Genomic DNA, 19,043 nt, shown 5'->3' with positions numbered 1-19,043 from the left:
GATATAGAAAATCCCACTTGAGTCATTCTGTATGAGTAAAATTATTCAATTGATCAAGTGTTGTTATTGCTGTGTTAATGAGGTATTGCTATGATTAAGTGTTGGTAAATCCTTTAGACTTAATCCATTGATCCAATCTGAGGCTAAATTTAGTGAGGGGACCCTCTCTGTGCCTGGTGACTCAGCTTGGGAGTGTCCCTTACCCCTCTGCATTCCTGACTTTTTCCTCCCTTCCTTTTCCTCTCCCCATTTCCACATAATTCATTGTAGACTGCTTTTAATCCTATTTTTCTTGGTGTGATTTATCTACACCATAAGAAACAGAGAAACAAAATTATATCAAACCTGCATTTGCCAGCAACTCAGCCCCAAACCCCTCACTCACCACAGGCTCAGGGAAAGGGCGACCATTCCAGAGGCTCCCTTACTCAGAAGCCACAATTAAAACTATTTTAAAAGAAAACAAATATTTCTCATCGAAATTCCTGCCTGGCTCTCACTGTGGGCCAGGGCTGCTCAGCACCAGCAGCTTCCTCTGGGCAAACCCACCGTGCTGGGCTCCGAGTCCTGAAAAATGGGAATTCTCCTGTGGAAATTCAGGAGGGCTGGAGCAGCACTTCCCTGGGGTTCCTGGGGCTCAGGGAGATCGTGGTTTTGGTGTTTATGGTGCAGAGCTGGTGCCTGAGCTGTTCCCATCCCACGGGCACTGCAGCAGTTTTGGGTGGACATCGTGTCCCCATGTCACATCCTGCACCACCAGCAGCTGGGGCTGGCATTCAGAGGGGACTGGAGGGGCTGTGGTGGTTGGAATTATTGGGGTTTGGGAGTGTGGGGTGAATGAGGTATGGGGGATGGACTGTCCCATGCAGGAAGAACAGCAATGTCCTCACTGGGTCATGCCATGGGGCTGGGAATGGTGGCGTGGCCAATGTCACCCTCCTTCCTTGCAACTGGGTCACCCCTTCATGGTTTTCCATGGTTTTCCACAGTTTTCCACAGGTTTTCACAGTTTTCCACAGTTTTCCACGGTTTTTCAGTTTTCCACAGTTCTCTACAGTTTTCTGCAGTTTTTCACAGTTTTCCACAGGTTTTCTCCACCCCTGTGGTTCCTCACTGCTCCTGTCCCAAACCCTTCCCTGCTTCACCCCTTGGTCACCAACACCTGCCCTGGGACACACCACAGACCCAGCCCTGGGATGCTGGAGAAGAGCCCACCCTGGGGGACAGAGATTTTGGGGTGCTGAGTGAGCCCAAGGATTTGTTCAATAATGCTTAAAATATTTTGATAACCTTGGAGTAAAAATCTGACTGAAGTGTTCTACAAACTGAACCCAAAAAAGAGGCAAAAAAATTGATGTTAACAACTAATTAAAGCCTTCAGAGTGGTGCCTCCAGAGTGTTTGACATGGAAAAGGCTGGAAGGTTCTGGGAGTCCTCCCCAGGACAAGGATGGGGGTTTTATGTGGGCACAGATCCAAAATGTACCAAAGGATGGTTCCCACCTTCTCCCTGAGGTAAAAATCCAAGCTCACAGCCAGGAAATTGCCTGACCAGAGGGTCTGCAGGAATTCCCAGGACATGGGCATAAATCAGAGTGAAGAGCAGAAAATAAGGGGCTGGTGTGAGCTGCATGGCCACATTTAGCACACAAAGCACCACGGGAGCACGGACCTGAGCAGGGCAGGAGGGCACTGAGCCGAGCTCTGTCCCTGCCACAGCCCCTGGCCATCCCTGCACGTGTCTGTGCTGCAGCAGGGACGATTTTGTGCCCGCATTTCCCTTCACCCAGCACTCAGCAGGTGTAGAAAATTGCAAGGCAAGTTGTTTTCCATTACCATCTGTATGGCAGATTACTTTGTCAAGTGGACAGTTTGCCTTATCTCTCTGAGTGACCACATTCACACCTCCCTCCAGAGGGGACACCTGCTGATAACAGCTATTGAGTGTCCCTGCATGGCTGATAAGAACTACAGCATCCCATTGGGAGATGGGAGCCCAGGGGGAGGAGCCAAGCATTCCTACCCGGATAGAATCTGGAGATTCTGCAACACCAGCACGGCTTCTGCACTGCATTGCCCAGAGGAACAGCAGCTGCCTCTGTCCCTGGATCTTCAGAGGCAGAGACTGCACCTTTCTGCAGGATCCCTGCTCCAGCAGAACCAGCCCTGACACTGCAGGAGGGCTGAGCCACAATTCCAATGGCACTGCTGCCAACAGCCTGACCCACAGGGTGTCAGGTTGGGTTCTGACTCTGGCACTTTTGGTTTAGTTTACTGCATTGTTTATTTCATCCTTTTATTTTTCTTCTCTGTTAAAGAACTGTTATTTCCTGCTCCCATATTTTTGCCTGAGAGCCCCTTAATTTAAAATTTACAGCAATTTGGAGGGGTGGGGAGGGTTTACATTCCCCATTTCAGGGGAGGCTCCTGCCTTCCTTAGCAGCCTCCTGTCTTTCCATACCAAGACAGCAGGGCTGGCTTTCCCAGGGCTGGATCCGCTCTGCAGCCGGGCAGAGCGTGGGAGGAGGGTGCTGATCCCGCTTAGGAAACACGAAACAATAAAAGAGGAACAATGGAGCTTCCTTCCTGTCACCCCAAATACCAAACGCCACCAGAACGTGGCTCAGCTCCGAGCAGCGCTGCTGGGGCTGCTCCTGTGTCCTCTGACCCAAGGAAGGGAGGAACTGCAGGCGCCTCCTCCTCCTCCTCCTCTTCCTCGCCCTGGCAAGGCAGGCTGTGGGAGGGAGGATGCCAAGGAGCATCGCCAAAGGGCTGCCCTGACCCGGTGCTGCTGCCAGAGGCATTCCCAGCATAGGAAGCTGTGTTTGGGCCAGGGCAGGGGGTGCAGCGTGGCCGTGCCTTGAGAAAGGATTTTGTCAGCTGCCTGTGCTGCCAGGGTAGCCAAACACGTGCTGCAGCCGGCCCAGGGGCCCAGGAAGGGTTATAAAAACATCAGGGAACCCAAACTCACAGATCATTATCAGCCAAAGAACAGGTTCTCATGGGTTTGGTGCCCATGTGGTGCCAGGCATGGGGAGATGCTCGGCCAGGTCAGGCACAGCTGGGCATCTGGGGGAGCTGGATCCACACCTGAGTGGAACTCACGCCCTGAGTGTCCCACAGCTGCAGGTGGAAGGTGCTCAGGACACAGGCTCAGAGCCCCCTGAGGGGCTGGTACCCACCTGTCCCTGATGGCTGCACCCTCACCTTGGCTACCTGGAGCCATGGGCACTGTGCCAGCCTTGCCAACATGCCCTGTCCCTGGGGCACGAGCCCTTGTGGGTGAAACATCTCTGCATCCTCAGCAATGCCCAGCACCCCGGCCAAGCACATCTGGCTGAAAGCTGTGGGAGCTGCCCCTGCAGTGAGGACACCAGCCCGGAAACGTTCCTTTCCCTGAGAGATCGTCTTGTCCCATCCAGGATCCTCTCCTGGCTCCATCCCTGTCACCTCAGCAAGTGCTGGACTGTGGGGTGTGGGGAGTGCCCAGGGATGTCACCCACCCTGTTTTGGGTGACGTGAGGGGGGCTGGGAGCTCTGCTTCACCTGTCCCCTCAGCAAGTGCTGCTTTGTGGGGTGTGGGCAGTACCCAGGGATGGCACCCACCCTGTTTTGAGTGATGTAAGAGGGGCTGGGAGCTCTGCTTCCCACTGGAGAGTAAAGAAGGGATCACCTGCTCCTGGCTGGTGCAAGAGTGGGGAGTGGGGCTGCCACCAGCCAGGAGCAGCAGCCAGCTCGTCCAGGTTTGCCAACGTTGGCCAGGTTGTCTCCACACTGGGGACATGAACTGGTTTAAACCCTTACCCTGGACCCTGTGAGTCACACATTGACCTTCAGCTCCTGCCAGCGCGCTCCATCAGGACACCAGCCAGTGTCCCACTTTCCTACAGGAGGGGGACAAGGGCTGGAAAGCTCCTTCCACCTCCTGCATCCTGCTGCTGTGGGAGCCTGGGATGTGTTTTGGACAAGGTTCTGTGCCTGATGCCATCATGGGGTGCTCACACTGGTGAGGACACATGAGCTTGGACCCCAGGCACCGGGATCCTGCAGCATCACCCCCCAGCACCACTCCCACCCCACATCCCCTGCATCCCCCTTGACTTGTTGCTATTGTCATCTCCAGTATCACGCAGGGATGTGGGAGGCTGGAAGCTGCCTCTTTTGCTGCCAGGTTAAATGGCTCCCTAGGAATGTCTATTATTCCCACAAGTCAACTTTCCCCTCCGCGGTATGTGTCAGGGGTCAGGGCTGGCACCACATGAAAGCCACGGGTATTCAATAACCCAGAGCCGTGGAAAGGCTTCAGTCCAAGCCCAGCCACGTTGGGGTTTATTGATGCAGATGCCTTTCCCCATTTGTTTCCTATAAACAGCACATGGTAATATTTAGTAGGTTTCAAACAGAGCTTTTTGCATATTCTCCCTTGTCTGCAGCGAGCTGCTCAGTAGTAGACAGTTTTAATTTACTTAATGCAATTTCTGCTTTTTGTTCTTCCAGAAGGTCTGGGCTGGTTTTGACCCTGTCGCCCCAGCAAATTACTTGAATTCCCAAGGGGCTGGGAGCAGGAGTCCAGGATCCACTCTGAGCAGGGGTGAGGACAAGGGATCTCACTCTCCCCAGAGCCTCTGGGACAGCCTCAGGAGCTGGGTGCATGTTGGGGCTGGTTGGGGCTGCCCTGGCTGGCTCCCACTCCTGCCAGGCCAGCAGCACATGGTGCTCGCCAGCTCCAGAGAAAAAAAAAAACACTTTATTGCAAAAGCTGCCACTTCCCCATCACTGGGGCTGGCAGAGCCCTGGCACTCAGAGCCCGGGATGGAGTGTGACTGCAGGGTGACCCTGGAGCAGGGAATGCCCACAAGCACAGAGCAGAGATCCCACCAGAGCAGGGCTCCTGGGGAGCACCCACACAAGAAAGGGAAGCACAAACTGCTCCTGCAGAGCAGCCCTTGCTGTTCCTTGTCTCCACGCTCCTGGCAGCAGCACCACACAGCCAAGGCCAGCCATGGAGCAGCACTGAGCTGGCAGCAGAGGAGGCTCAGACACCCCTCCAGGTGACTTTTTGCCACTGCAAATGCCCACAGAGAGTTTTGGCTCTGCAGCAGCTGCCTCAGGCTGGTGGCAGTCCCAGCCACAGTGGATTCACAGACCCCTAGCCAGCCACACTGAGTGTCTGCCCCCAGTCCCTCTGTGGTGAAATGCAGCTTGCAGGCCCACCAGCAGCCAAGAATTCTTGGGGCAGTGCTGCTGTCACCCTGCCAGCCCTGGGCACCCTGTCACCACTGTCACCCTGCCAGCACCCACCACCAGAACACAGGCAAGAGGAGACCAAAGAACTGACACCGTGATTCTTTTAATGCAATTGCTCCTAAAATGCAGCTCTAAAGTGACTTGGAATGGTCAACAATGAGAAATAAGGGATGGTTTTGAGCTCTGCAAAGTGACCATGTGGCACTTCTGCCACCAACAGCCACCTGGCACTGCTGGGCCACTGCCATGCCTCTGACTGCTCTTACAGCCACTCACTGTCCCTTCACAGGGCACGTGTCACACAGGGCATCCAAAGGGACTCTTTGGGGCCAAAAAGGGACAGGGACAGCCATTCAATGCCAGATGACCCTACATTCCCCCAGAAAAGACAAAAAAGAGCAGCACAAGCAGTGGGTTCCTCTCCCTCACCTCACATTCAGGCATCAACCAACACAAATTCTGGAGCTCATGAGACCTCGAGGGGCTGTGCCTTCATGCTATGTAAAGTGATTTGGGAACCCAATGCTTGACTGTGCTCTCTAGAGGATGGCAGAGTGGTGGCAGAGGAAGCTGATGCTCCAATCTCTTGCTTTTTGTTATCTAATACTTCTTTATGTATTTATTTTTGAGAGCAGCAAGTGCCACAGGTCAAGTAACTGGGAAATTCTACTGAACACCAGTGAGAGAGAACAAACCCCAGCACTGCCTTCACACCTTGCAGCCTTTACATCCCCCAACATCAGAACAGAGCCTGAAAGGTCTTTAACACCTCCCAGGCCTCAGCCTGAGTTTGGTCCTCACTCCATGACTCCTCCTGCAGCCCTGGGCTGTGCCCACTGTGGAGCACCAAAGCCATTTTAGCCACTCTTTCTCCATGTAAAATAGTTCCTACTGCTCCACTGGAGTTTGATCTCCTCCCCTCCAGAGGTGAGGCTTCTCACCTTGAGGGAAGGGACAATGGAAAGGCCATGGGACTCCCAGATTTCTGTGGTGCCACAGCCCCCTGAGCAGAGCAGCCCCTGCCCTGGTGCCAGCAGCTCTGCCCAGCCACCCCTTTGGACCAAGCTTGCAAGAATCAAGTGCAGGAAGCCAGTTTGATCTACAGAAACACTACACACATCTCCAAATGGATTTTAAACACCTCATTTAAGGAAGGATGGGGTTTAGCAGGGAATCAGTGGGCTCTTGTAGCTTGGTCTCCAATTCTGGCCCTCCAACACCGATGTGAAGAGACCGGAGCTCTCCTGGAGTCTGAGCAGTTGTTGTCACACAGCCCAGGTCACAACTGGAAACTGAGCTTAGGAAGCCCCCAGGGGGAGGGAAAAGGACATCACCTGATGAAAAAGCTTCAGAATGAACCTGGGAAATAAACAGCAACCAGACAATCATCTTCTACAGAGGATGGAAGTGAGAGTAGAAGAAAACAACATCTGAGACAGTCAGTGAGTCAGTCTGAGTGGGCAGGGGCAGGAGATCCCTGTGGATCTGTGAGGAAAGCTAATGGCCAAACCCAGCTGGTCCCTCCAGTCCCCAGGGAGATGGGGCTGTGGTTCACTCTTCCCCAGCTGGAAGGTTGTCTTCAATCCTCCTGATGAATTTCATCCTTATTTCTGTGACGCTGTCGCCCTTCAGGGTGTCCTGGACAAACTTCACATCGACAGCCATCTGCACCTAATGAGGGAAGAGCAGAGAGGAGCTGGTAACTTCCTGTTCACAGCAGCTTCTCCAGGGGCTGAATGATCCTGGAGCACCAGCTTAAGGGCTCTAAGGGCATGACATGACATACAGGGCTCTACAAAGCCCTAGAATTGAGACACAGCTGTTCTCCTGTCCCAACCAATTCCCAGCTAGAGCTCACAGCAGTTGCAGAGTGAGGATTTTGGAGCTTCACACAAACTCAGGGAGATGTGCTTAAACTTGGGTGATGAGCTGAAAGGGCTCAGGCACCACCTCTGGGCCTCAGCTGCCACACATAACAGCAGCCAAGTGCTCCTGCAGCTCTGCCCTTCTCCTGGGAATGCGTTTCAAACCCAGAAATCACAAACAGATCAGAATTAAAGTATCTGCTGACACCTGGCTGCCCATACACCCACCCCAAGGGAAGGGAGATGTGGCTCACCATCTCCAGGGCACCTCGCAGCACCCCACAGAGCAGGTTGGAGTAGATGAGGGTTGAGTGGTTGTCAGGGAGCTCCACAAAGTCCACCAAGGGGTTGTTTTCCAAGATCAGGGAGAACTCGTCGCCCCCAGGACTCCAGTTGGTGATGCTCGGAGTGATGCCCAGGTACATTTTAAATGCAATCTGTTGTGGCAAGCAGGAGGAACAAGAACAGGTGAGGCAACAGCACAGCTTTGATTTTGTAAAATTCCTCAAGGGGTTTGCAAACATTTCTCCTTTCTTCCAGTTCCCACCAGCCAGCAGTACTTGGACTAAAGCTTTTTTGTTTTCCCTCCCCAAAAACTTCATCAAAGTCCTGTGAGAAGCAAATATTACATCCTCACACTCAAAACTCAAACAATAACCTGACAAAGCAGTGCTTGGACATTTACCTTTGCTATAACATCTGCAGTTTCACGGAAATCATGGCACCTCCCAACATTGGAGCGGGCCAGGAAGTCCTCGATGAGCCGGACACCGATGTTGTAACCCCTGTGAAGGGACCAGAGCAACAGCTTCAGAAAGACAACAAATATTTATAAAAAAAAGAGAGTGAAGAAAAAAAGTCTAATCTGAGAAATGTTGGTGTTAAATAACTTCAGCCTGCCAGGGTTTTGCTCCTGGAGCAGCACACGGGGATGTGGCTGTGATCCCTGCTGTGATCCTGACGCCTGGTGAAGGCTGAGCTAGAACAGAGGCTGGACAGAGCTAAAGAATAAAGCAGGGATTTATTAAAAGGCTTCAGTGGATCCACTTTGGGCAGCAGAAGAGCCTAGCCAGGGCTACACCCAAGATGAATCCAAAATGGTCACAAAAAATGGACAACCGGTCACGAGGTCTCACTTTTATAAGTTGTGGTCCATTTGTATATTGGAGTTAATTGTCCAATTACAGCTTTAGCCCATACAGTCCCATCCTTCTTTTTTTTTCTCTCTTCAGTCCATGTTGTTTATGCTCTTGGGCCTGAAATTTGGATTATTTGTCCTTGGTCCCCAGCTAGAGAAGGAATTGTTTTGTCTCCCTACTCTGTGCAGAGAGCTCACTATTCCCTAATATGAAGCTCAGAATTACACACTAAAGCAGCACAGAATCTGAAAAATATAAAATCTAAAACATGAGGAACCAATCCCTGCTGTGATCCCTGCTGTGATCCCAGCTCCCACATAGCTCCAGCAGACCAGATCCACTCCCACCTGTGCACACACTCACATTTTGTCCAGCTGCTTGTTGACATCATCGTCATTCTCGTAGTCCTTGCAGAGCTGGGTCACCAGGGCACCGTAGGTCAGCGTGAACAGCTCCGAGTTCTGTGCACAGGAAAAGAAAATTCACCCAACAGAACCCACCCGGGCTCTGCTGCCTGCGAGTCCAGCGCCGCCACCTCGGCACGGAGAGGGGAACGGGGACCTGCTGTCTCAAAGGAACCTGTGCTCAACAAGGAGAGATCCCAGCTCCAGCTTAACAAGGAGAGATCCCAGCTCTAGTTTAATAAAGAGAGATCCCAGTTCCAGTTTAACAAGGAGAGATCCCAGCTCCAGCTTAATAAAGAGAGATCCCAGCTCCAGTTTAATAAGGAGAGATCTCAGTTCCAGTTTATAAGGAGAGATCCCAGCTCCAGTTTAACAAGGAGAGATCCCAGCTCCAATTTAAAAAGAGAGATCCAGCTCCAGTTTAATAAGGAGAGATCTTAGCTCCAATTTAACAAGAGAGATCCCAGCTCCAGTTTAACAAGGAGAGATCCCAGCTCAAATTTAACAAGAGATCCCAGCTCCAGTTTAATAAAGAGAGATCCCAGCTCCAGTTTAATAAAGAGAAATCCCAGCTCCAATTTAACAAGAGATCCCAGCTCCAGTTTAATGAGGAGAGATCCCAGCTCCAGTTTAATAAAGAGAGATCCCAGCTCCAATTTAACAAGGAGAGATCCCAGCTCCAGTTTAATGAGGAGAGATCCCAGCTCCAATTTAACAAGGAGAGATCCCAGCTCCAGTTTCATAGAGATCCCAGCTCCAGTGTCATAGAGATCCCAGCTCCAGTTTAATAAAGAGAGATCCCAGCTCCAGTTTAACAAGGAGAGATCCCAGCTCCAGTTTAACAAGGAGAGATCCCAGCTCCAGTTTCATAGAGATCCCAGCTCCAGTTTCATAAAGAGAGATCCCAGCTCCAGTTTAATAGAGAGATCCCAGCTCCAGTTTAACAAGGAGAGATCCCAGCTCCAGTTCTGGCAACAACTTCATTCTCCTTGGAATGAGGCTTGGAGCAACCTGGTCTACTAGAAGGTGCCCCTGCCCTTGGAAGGGGGTGGAACTGGATGAGTTTTAAGACCCCTTTAAATCCAAACCATTCTGGGATTTTGGGAAAGACACCAACACCTCCTGGATAGCTGGAGGTGCCACGCCAGGGCCCTGAATTTACCTCAAGCACTGGCCTAGAGCTGAGATCCGACTCAAACTCTTCCCTCTGTTTCATGAACATATTACAAGTGAGCAGTGCCTGTCAGGCTCCAGCTCTGGTCCTTTCAAGAGGCCCAAAATGCTCCTCTGCTCAGGGATTTATGAAATTCTGTACCAAGAAAAAGGATTCATTGGGTCCCAGAAAGTTGTCCAGGCACAGAATTTGCTTCACATGTTGAAATCAGCTCCTCAGACCCAGAACAGGCTCAGGGAGGCCAAGCCCAGGCCAGCTCAGCTCTCAGGTGCTGTGCACATTCTGGGACTGGCCAGGACCAAAGTCACTCATGTTTTCTTTGCACAATTGCCAGATGTGCAGAAAATTTGCAAAAAAAAGTGAAATTCTCCTCTCCCAGCCACCACCTTCAATCCTTACCCTCAAACGATGTCAAAGAGCATTTTTTGGGAGCCATTAAACCAGACCAGTGATTAATAAGGTCATTAGAGGAAGTGTTTTGGGGAACAAACAAACCCCCAGCACTGGTTGCTGCTGTCAGTTTTGGCATGCAGAGGGATCACAGGGGCTGACCTGGGATCTGTCACCTACCATGAGCTGCAGAGAGGCAGAAGGTGAAATGAATGGCAAATACCAATACTAGAGAATGAAAGCAGCAGCAGGCAGGGAGGGAAAAGAGACAAGATCAGAGTTAAGTGACAACACAGATCACCATAAGTTCACACAAAGCCACAACAAACACACAGAGGAAACACCCCCAAACAAACAGAAATTGGGTTTGTAGAGGACAGAGGGAATTCCACCTTGTCTTGTTCCAGGATTAGGAAAAAATTCCTCCTTGTGAGGGTGGGCAGGCCCTGGCACAGGTGCCCAGAGAAGCTGTGGCTGCCCCTGGAAGTGCCCCAGGCCAGGCTGGACAGGGCTTGGAGCACCCTGGGACAGTGGAAGGTGTCCCTGAGATGGCAGGGGTGGGATGGGATGAACTTTAAGGCTCCTTCCAATCCAAACCAGTCTGGGATTCAGAGATTGCCATTCCCAAGGACAAAAGGCTTCAGGTATGAAAACAACCAGAGAGGCTGCTTGGAGCTTTTGCCACACTTTGAATCTAAGAACCGACACGTTCTTTGGGGGTTTTGCTTAAAAATTTGCTTTTCTCTTGGAAAACTAAAAATTGGGCAATTCACATCACTGGAAGGACAAGGGGGAAGTTCCTTTGGCTCAGCTGGAATCAGAGACTTGGCAGAGAATTTAACAGACATGCAGAACATGTAGTGTTGGTTTTCAGGGTTTCAGTAGTTTTAGTAAAGACGGGTGGAGAGGGGATGGGGATGGATGGAGGGAATCCAGCTGTCCCCAGCCTGAGGTGCTGTCACCGTGTGAGGCCATGGTGGTGTCACCTGTCACCATTAGCTGCAGCACATCCAGAGATGATCTCAGTTATCGCTGAGACATTGTTATTAAAGGCAACTTGAGCTGTTACAATAAAGCAAACTCCTAAATTCGGATTTGGACAATTTTTTTCGTTTTCAGGCCATTTGATGTAATTGAAGTGCCCAAAGCTTTCCTGGTATTTTTATTATTTGACACTCTCCACAAAAAGCATCTGTTTTATGGCTACAGAAGTGTCAGAACTCCAGTGAATTAACACAATTCTTTACATAATCGTTGAATCCCTAGAAAAGAATCCCCTGGGGTGTGGAGAGGCAGGAAGGGGCAGCTAAGCCCGACCCAGCTCCTCCTCACGGCCAAAGAGGGAGAAGACCCCAGGTTTTATTTTTTATTACTTATTTTGCATTAAAAATTAATGAATTCGACCTGGTTTGACCCAGAATCGGAGCTCAGCTCTGGAGCTTTGGGCTCCATCTCTCAGTTCCTGCCTCAGCCGGGCGGATAACGCGGAATGAGCTGGAGAGGGGAAGCGAGACACGCCAGGGAAGCGTTCTGGGTGCGAACTTCCCACAAACGGGAGCGCCCGGTGCCGCTGCTGGCTGTCCGGCCCCGCCGCACCGGGCGCTGCGGCCCGGGCCCGGTCACCCCCGCCGCGGGCCGGTTCCCCGGGTGCCCCACGCCATGCGCTCGCCACGCCGGCCCCGCCGTTACCATTTTCTTGCTCTCGGTGCCGCGCCCGCCCTGTCGCGACATCGTGTCCGCCCGGCCTGGCCCGGCCCGGCCCGGCCGCTCTGTCCGCCGCGGGCACCAAGGGATCCCCGGGACCCCGCGGGGCACCACGGGACACGCAGTCCCCGCCGCGCCGCCGTGCGCGCCCCGCCCGCCCGGCTGGACTACAAATCCCAGAGTGCACCGCGCGCCAACACGACCGCCCAATCCCTGCGGGAGGGGATGGCCGCGGTCGCCGCCAGGGGGCGCCACCGCCCGCCTCTACTGTGGCGGCGCCGCCATCGGTGCCGCGCTGGGCCCGGCCCGGCCCTACCGCTCCCGCTGTTCCCTCTGTCCCCGACCGCCAGCCTGCGGCCCCTGCCCGGCCAGTGAGGCAATGGTGGCCCCCGTTCTGCTCCCTACGTGCTGCCGGCCTCCTGCAGGCCTCCCCGCGGCCCCTCAGCCCCCACGGGAAAGGGGCCTCGGCTGCTCTCCTGCTCCCACCTTAGTCCCACACTGCCACCTTGGAATGGGAGTAGAATCGTGGAATATCCGCAGCTGGGAGGGACCCACAAGGATCGAAGCCAGCTCCTGGCCCTGCACAGGACACCCCAGCAATCCCCCCGTGTTCCTGAGAGCATTGTGCAAATGCTCCTTGGGCCAGGCCCTGTTCCTGTGCCTCCTTGCCCGGCTCCAGGGGCTCGGCAGAGGATGATTCCTGGGGAAAGGGCAGCCGGGTGGATGAAGCAAGCCCTGTGCTGGCAGGATTGGGCAAGCTCGGATCCTTAGGCTGCGGCTCAATGTGGAACACAAGCAGGCTTCCACCCTGTGAGGCCCGCAAATGGCCCCACAAGAGCAGGGCAAAGGACAGGGCGTCACAGAAACCAGCCTGGCTTGGGGCTGCAGGAACTGCAGGGAATATTCCCTGAACAACTCAGCTTCTCTTAACTCTCCCCAAGTTAGCACGGCCTCCGGTGCACCAGGTTCTGCTCCCAGACAGAGTGTGCCTGGCATTGTTTACTTATTTCTTTAATCTCCTGTTGTTTATTTATTTACACCATTATGTCCCCGTCCCAGACCTGTCACTGAGTGAGTGCTGGGGTGGTGTGCTCTGGGCATTGGGGGACCGCCCCACTCCTGCTGGCTGCTCAGGAATCCAGCAGCTGGGAGCAGGAGCGTAGGGACCGGCCGGGCTGCGGTGACCTGCTGGCATTGCCTTACATGGCTGCATCCCCAGGACACGGCCAGCTGCAGGGCACTGGGGCATGGTGTGGTTGTCCCGGGCTGGGGGGCTGCCAGCAGCACCTCCATTGTGCCAGTGAGCTGATGGCATGGCTGTGCTCCCTGTGTCCAGCTCTGCAGTGCCAGGTGCCCTCCTGCTCAGTCCCAAATGACACCTTGTGCTCTCCCGCCACAGTGGCCCCACTGTGCTGGTGGCTGATGGAGATTATCGAATCCTGGAAAACCCTGAGTTGGAGCAAACCCACAAGGACCATGGAGTCCAGCTCCTGGCCCTGCACAGACACCCCAACAATCCCACCCTTTGCTCTGGGCCATTATCCAAATGCTCCTGGAGCTCTTGGCAGCCTTGAGACCGTGCCCATTCCCTGGGGAGCCTGGGCAGTGCCCAGCATCCTTGGGGGGAGAACATTTTCCTAAAATCCAACATTAGAAGGCACCGTGTCCCTCGTCACCGCAGAGGTTCCAGACAGTGTCCCTCCGTGCTGAGCTGGGGGGCATGAGGGGCACACAGGGCACCCGCGCTGGCACCTCAGTCCCTGTCGTGCCATTACGCCCACCGAGCACAGGAGATCCCTCCCAGGCGGAGCCGTTACTGCTCCCCGGCCCCGGGCAGGGCCCAAGCCGGCCCCGCTGCAGCCGAGGGCACCGAGAGCCGGTCTGACGGCGCCGGGCGGCTCTGCCGGTTCCCGCCCGCACACGGAGATGCTCCGGGACACGGGCGGAACCGAAACGCCGCGAGTTGTCCCCGCGGCAGGGCCGGGCTGAGCGGGGCTCGGGGCTCGCCGCCCCTTTGCATACAGACCTCGCTGCACGGGGTGAATCTCTCAAACCGGCCCGGGGGGCGGCCGGGACCCGGCAAAGCCCCGGGCTCCCTGACCCGTCCCGTTCTACCGCGCTCCGCCCCGTCCGGTGGGCGCAGGACCGCCCGCAGCGCGCTCCGCCCCGCCGCGCCCATCGCGGGGGCTTGGGCAACCGGGGCCGGGCCGAACCGTGCTGTGCAAATCCCGGGAGCCGGGCCAGGCCGTGCCGTGCGGATCGCGGGGCCCGAGCCGTGCGGCGCCGTGCAAATCCCGGGAGCCGAGCCGTGCCATGCCGTGCAAATTCGGGGAGCCAGGCCGAGCCATGCCGTGCGGGGCTCTCCCGGCAGCGGCGCTGGGGCTGCGGGTGCTGGTGCTGAGCGCGGCGCTGGGCGCGGTGGCGGCCCGGGCTCAGCCGCCCCCCTTCCCTTTCTGGGACCCCTCTCTGCCCTGGCAGCGCCGCCTCGATGACCTGCTGGGCCGGCTGAGCCCCGCCGAGCTGGTGCTGCAGGTGAGGGGGCGGCGGGACCCGCCCGGAGCCCCCGCGGGACTCCCCGCTCAGCGCCGCTGCCCCGCAGGTGGCGAGGGGGGGAGCGATGGGGAACGGCCCCGCGCCCCCCATCCCGCGGCTGGGCATCGCGCCCTACAACTGGAACACCGAGTGTCTGCGGGGCGACGGCGAGGCACCTGGATGGGCCACGGCTTTCCCGCAGGCGTTGGGGCTCGCCGCCGCCTTCAGGTACCGGCACCGGGGACCGGGGGTGTGCGATGGGACCTGGTGAGACAGGTACCCCCTTGCCTACGTCGCCCTGACACCCCGTGCTTTTCCCCCAGCCCAGAACTCATCTACCGTGTGGCCAACGCCACGGCCACTGAGGTGAGAGCCAAACACAACAGCTTTGCTGCTGCTGGACGCTACACTGACCACACCGGGCTCAGCTGCTTCAGCCCTGTCCTGAACATCATGAGACACCCGCTGTGGGGGAGGAACCAGGTGCCAGCTTGGGCGGGTGATCCCTGGTTGGGATCGGGCCATGGCTGACCAGTTGGATGTGGCCATGGCTTGCCAGGCTGTGGGGATGTGGGGACAGGGCTCCCAGAGGTGACCCACCTGTGCCCCGGACAGGAGACCTATGGGGAGGACCCGTTCCTGAGTGGGGAGCTGGCCCGCAGCTTTGTGCAGGGGCTGCAGGGCCAGCACCCCCGTTACGTTAAGGCCAGCGCTGGCTGCAAACACTTCAGCGTGCACGGAGGCCCTGAGAACATCCCCGTCTCCAGGCTAAGCTTCAATGCCAAGGTGAGCACAGCGGGGCAGGGGGTGTTAATAGGGCAGGGGACACTCCAGGTGCTAACCCCGCTCTGCCATGGTGTTTGCAGGTGCTGGAGCGGGACTGGCGCATGACCTTCCTGCCCCAGTTCCAGGCCTGTGTGCGGGCTGGCTCCTACAGTTTCATGTGCAGCTACAACAGGTGTGGAGCGTGGTGTGGGCCACCTGGGCTGGGCTGCCCTTGGCATGGCCAGTGCCCCGCTCTCCTGGCTGCCCCATCCCCTCTCCAACAGGATCAACGGTGTCCCTGCTTGTGCCAACAAGAAGCTGCTGACGGACATCCTGCGTGGCGAGTGGGGCTTTGATGGCTACGTGGTGAGCGATGAGGGGGCTGTGGAGCTCATCATGCTGGGGCACCACTACACACACAGCTTCCTGGAGACAGCGGTTGGTGAGCTCAGGGGCTGGGCATGGGGTCAGTCCCCAGGCATGACACAGCCATGATGGGAGTTCTCCCTTCTCCCTGGCACGGCAGCCTCGGTGAACGCTGGCTGCAACCTGGAGCTCTCCTATGGCATGAGGAACAACGTGTTCATGCGCATCCCTCAGGCTCTGGCCATGGGCAACATCACGCTGCAGGTGAGCTGAGGGGAGCAGGACCAGGGGTGTGGGCAGAGAGCCTGGGCTGTCCCTGCCAAGCACAGCTGAGGTGTTGGGATCTCCACAGATGCTGCGTGACCGAGTCCGGCCCCTCTTCTACACACGGATGCGACTGGGGGAGTTTGACCCCCCAGCCATGAACCCCTACAGCTCCCTGGACCTGAGTGTGGTGCAGAGCCCCGAGCACCGCAACCTCTCGCTGGAAGCTGCTGTCAAGAGCTTTGTGCTGCTGAAGAATGTGCAGGGGACACTGCCCCTGCGGGCCCAGGACCTCTCCAGCCAGCACCTCGCGGTGAGCCCCTGCAAGGGGGTGGGCAGGGGAACATGCTGAGTCCAACCCAGGTGTCACAGGGCTGCTGGTGCCCACCCTCACCCCTCTGCCCTCTGCAGGTTGTTGGTCCCTTTGCTGACAATCCCCGGGTACTGTTTGGGGACTATGCACCAGTGCCGGAGCCTCAGTACATCTACACTCCCCGGTGAGACAGCGTGGTCCCACCTCATGTCCCCCTCTCCTAGTCACTGTTCCCCTCTTCTGGGCACTGTCCGGGGCTGCTGCTGGCCCTTGGCTGGTGGCCAGGCAAGGGGGCTGTTCCCATTGTGCCCCGACCCTGGGGCACAGCCGCCCCTGTGTTCTCTTCTCTTCCCTGGTGCAGAAGGGGGCTGGAGATGCTGGGGGCCAATGTCAGCTTTGCAGCGGGCTGCAGCGAGCCGCGGTGCAAGCAGTACTCACGGACAGAGCTGCTGAGGGTGGTGGGGGCAGCTGACGTGGTGCTGGTCTGCCTGGGCACAGGTAGGTGGGAGTGGGAGGGCACTGGGTGGGCACTGCCAGAGGCAGGGGAGTGCTCTGGGAGAGAGGGGCTGCCCATGAGCCACCTCTGAGGCAGTCAGTGCCCCTCTGCCCTGTGTGCCCACAGGGGCGTAAGGGGTTCTCCCTTGGCTGTCCCCACCCAGGGGTAGATGTGGAGACAGAGGCGAAAGACCGGAGTGACCTGTCCCTGCCAGGGCACCAGCTGGAGCTGCTGCAGGATGCTGTGCAGGCAGGTAGGGGCTCTGAGGGACCTCAACCCACCCAGGTGTTGTTCCCCATCCATGGCACACCCTGGGGCCATCCCAGCAGTGCCACTAGCGGCCTCTCAGTGACAGTCACCTCCCTGCAGCCGCTGGGCGCCCCCTCGTTCTGCTGCTGTTCAACGCGGGGCCCCTGGACGTGAGCTGGGCTCAGGCACACGATGGCGTGGGGGCCATCCTGGCCTGCTTCTTCCCTGCCCAGGCCACGGGCTTGGCCATTGCCAGGGTCCTGCTGGGCGAGGCAGGGGCCAGCCCGGCTGGTCGGCTGCCGGCCACTTGGCCTGCAGGCATGCACCAGGTAAGGCCAGGGCTGCTGGTTGCACACTTGGCCTTTCCCTGCCTTGCTGGCTGGAGCAGCTGCAGGATGCAGGGCTGTGGTTCTTGCCTGTGCCCACCCAGCCCTGCCCTGTCCCACAGGTGCCACCGATGGAGAACTACACCATGGAGGGACGGACGTACCGCTACTACGGGCAGGAGGCCCCACTCTACCCCTTTGGTTACGGGCTGTCCTACACCACCTTCCGCTATCGGGACCTGGTGCTGAGCCCCCCAGTGCTGCCCATCTGTGCCAACCTCTCTGTGTCTGTGGTGCTGGAGAACACAGGACTGCGGGACGGCGAGGAGGTGGGCACAGCTGCTTTGCCCTGATCTGGCTGTGCAGGGCACAGATGTGCCCGAGCTCCCCCTGCAAGGGAGAGTCCCACTGTGCTGAGTCCCATCCCTCCGTGCAGGTGGTGCAGCTGTACCTGCGCTGGGAGCACTCATCCGTGCCGGTGCCCCGCTGGCAGCTGGTGGCTTTCCGCCGTGTGGCCGTGCTGGCGGGCCGGGAGGTGAAGCTGTTCTTCCAGGTGCTGGCCGAGCAGCGCGCTGTCTGGGCACAGGAGTGGCGCCTGGAGCCCGGCACCTTCACCCTGTTCGCCGGAGGGCAGCAGCCGGGACAGAAGACACGGGCGCCCTCGGAGGTGCTGAGTGCCCGGTTCAGTGTCACCGGCACGGCACGGCCCTTACGCACGTGTTAGCGGCGGGGTGGGCACAGGGTGCTGGCAGAGGAAGGGATGGAAGGTACCCGGTGTGCCGCGGGCAGTGTGGTGCTTCTCTGCCCTGCAATAAAGTGCTGGTGCTCCGCGGCAGCTGTGTGGGGCCTCCCCTCCATCCGCCCGGCACAGCACTGGCATCTCCCCGAGCAGGACTGCACTGCCCTGCTCGGTGCTGTCACCCCCGTGCCGTGGCTGTCCCACCCCGAGGCGCTGCTGCTGCCACCCCACACCCCGCCCGTGCCCCACACCGGCTGCAGTCCCACACCCTGCCTGTGCCCCACACCCTGTCCGTGCCCCACACCTTGCCCATGCCCCACACCGGCTGTAGCCTCACACCCTGCCTGTGCCCCACACCCTCCCTGTGCCCCACACACACCCCGCCCGTGCCCCACACCGGCTGCAGCCCCACACCCTGCCTGTGCCCCACACCGGCTGCAGCCCCACACCCTCCCCGTGCCCCACACCCTGCCCGTGCCCAACACCCTGCCCGTGCCCCACGCCGGCCTCGGGGCAGCGGCCGCCGGACCCGCGTGTGCTGCGGCCACACGTGCCTGCTCCTCCCGCTCTATTTATAACCGCAGGGCTGCTCCAGCGCATTCCCTGCGCCCAGGGAGCGGTGACTGGCAGCCCTGCGAGGCTCGGCAGGGCAGGGGCTGGCCCTTCTCCTTCCCAGGCCAGGATGCTGCAGGGAAGGGGGCGGTGGTTGGAGGGACGGAGCCCTGCGCTGGCCCCAGGGACAGATGCAGCCCTGCAGCAGCTCGGGGGCTGTGGAGCAGCGCTGGGATGCGATTCCGGCAGCAATGCTGGCGGGGAGCCGGAGCTGGGCAGGAACTCCTCCGGATGGTGTTGGAAGGCTGTGATCTCCTCCAGCCCCAAGGCCGGAGGCCAAGGTGGGGGCGGCGGGGAGCGCGTGGGGCTGCCCAGGCCTGACCCCATGACATCAGGACACTAATTACAGATGCGGCTTGGGATAATTACAGAGCAGGCGCGAGCTGCGGCAGGGCAGGGCGCAGCCCGCTGTGGCTCAGCCCATTGCTGGCCCATTTGTCACTGGCAGCCACAGGGGAT

General features: G+C 57.6%; 2 protein-coding genes across 3 annotated transcripts; one reads left to right on the top strand and one right to left on the bottom strand.

Annotated features, from left to right (window-relative positions):
- Nucleotides 1-5,330: 5,330 nt before the first annotated feature.
- On the bottom strand, nt 5,331-14,026 carry TRAPPC3 (trafficking protein particle complex subunit 3). 2 transcript variants are annotated; one of them, XM_058819681.1, is made up of 6 exons: nt 13,949-14,026; nt 10,399-10,446; nt 8,614-8,711; nt 7,797-7,896; nt 7,366-7,548; nt 5,331-6,917 (listed from the first exon to the last, which is right to left on the bottom strand). In XM_058819681.1, exons 2-6 carry the CDS (start codon nt 10,399-10,401, stop codon nt 6,798-6,800), a joined length of 504 nt encoding a protein of 167 aa, XP_058675664.1. In that variant the 5' UTR covers nt 10,402-10,446; nt 13,949-14,026; the 3' UTR covers nt 5,331-6,797. The 2 variants fall into 2 exon arrangements, with proteins under 2 accessions (XP_058675664.1, XP_058675663.1); XM_058819680.1 differs by lacking the exons at nt 10,399-10,446; nt 13,949-14,026 and adding an exon at nt 11,908-12,031.
- On the top strand, nt 13,849-17,994 carry LOC131567896 (uncharacterized). The gene is given in 18 exon segments (XM_058819678.1): nt 13,849-13,875; nt 13,877-13,939; nt 13,941-14,010; nt 14,013-14,099; nt 14,102-14,454; nt 14,522-14,682; nt 14,778-14,937; nt 15,070-15,240; nt 15,321-15,412; nt 15,504-15,661; nt 15,746-15,849; nt 15,938-16,162; nt 16,261-16,346; nt 16,524-16,660; nt 16,822-16,911; nt 17,028-17,236; nt 17,356-17,562; nt 17,670-17,994. Coding segments are annotated over 18 exon segments (2,688 nt in total). The 3' UTR covers nt 17,958-17,994.
- Nucleotides 17,995-19,043: the final 1,049 nt, after the last annotated feature.

This window comes from Ammospiza caudacuta, chromosome 25 (genome assembly GCF_027887145.1).
Source record: "Ammospiza caudacuta isolate bAmmCau1 chromosome 25, bAmmCau1.pri, whole genome shotgun sequence".
Classification (NCBI taxonomy): Eukaryota; Metazoa; Chordata; class Aves; order Passeriformes; family Passerellidae; genus Ammospiza; species Ammospiza caudacuta.
This window is presented reverse-complemented; position numbering and strand designations above follow the sequence as displayed.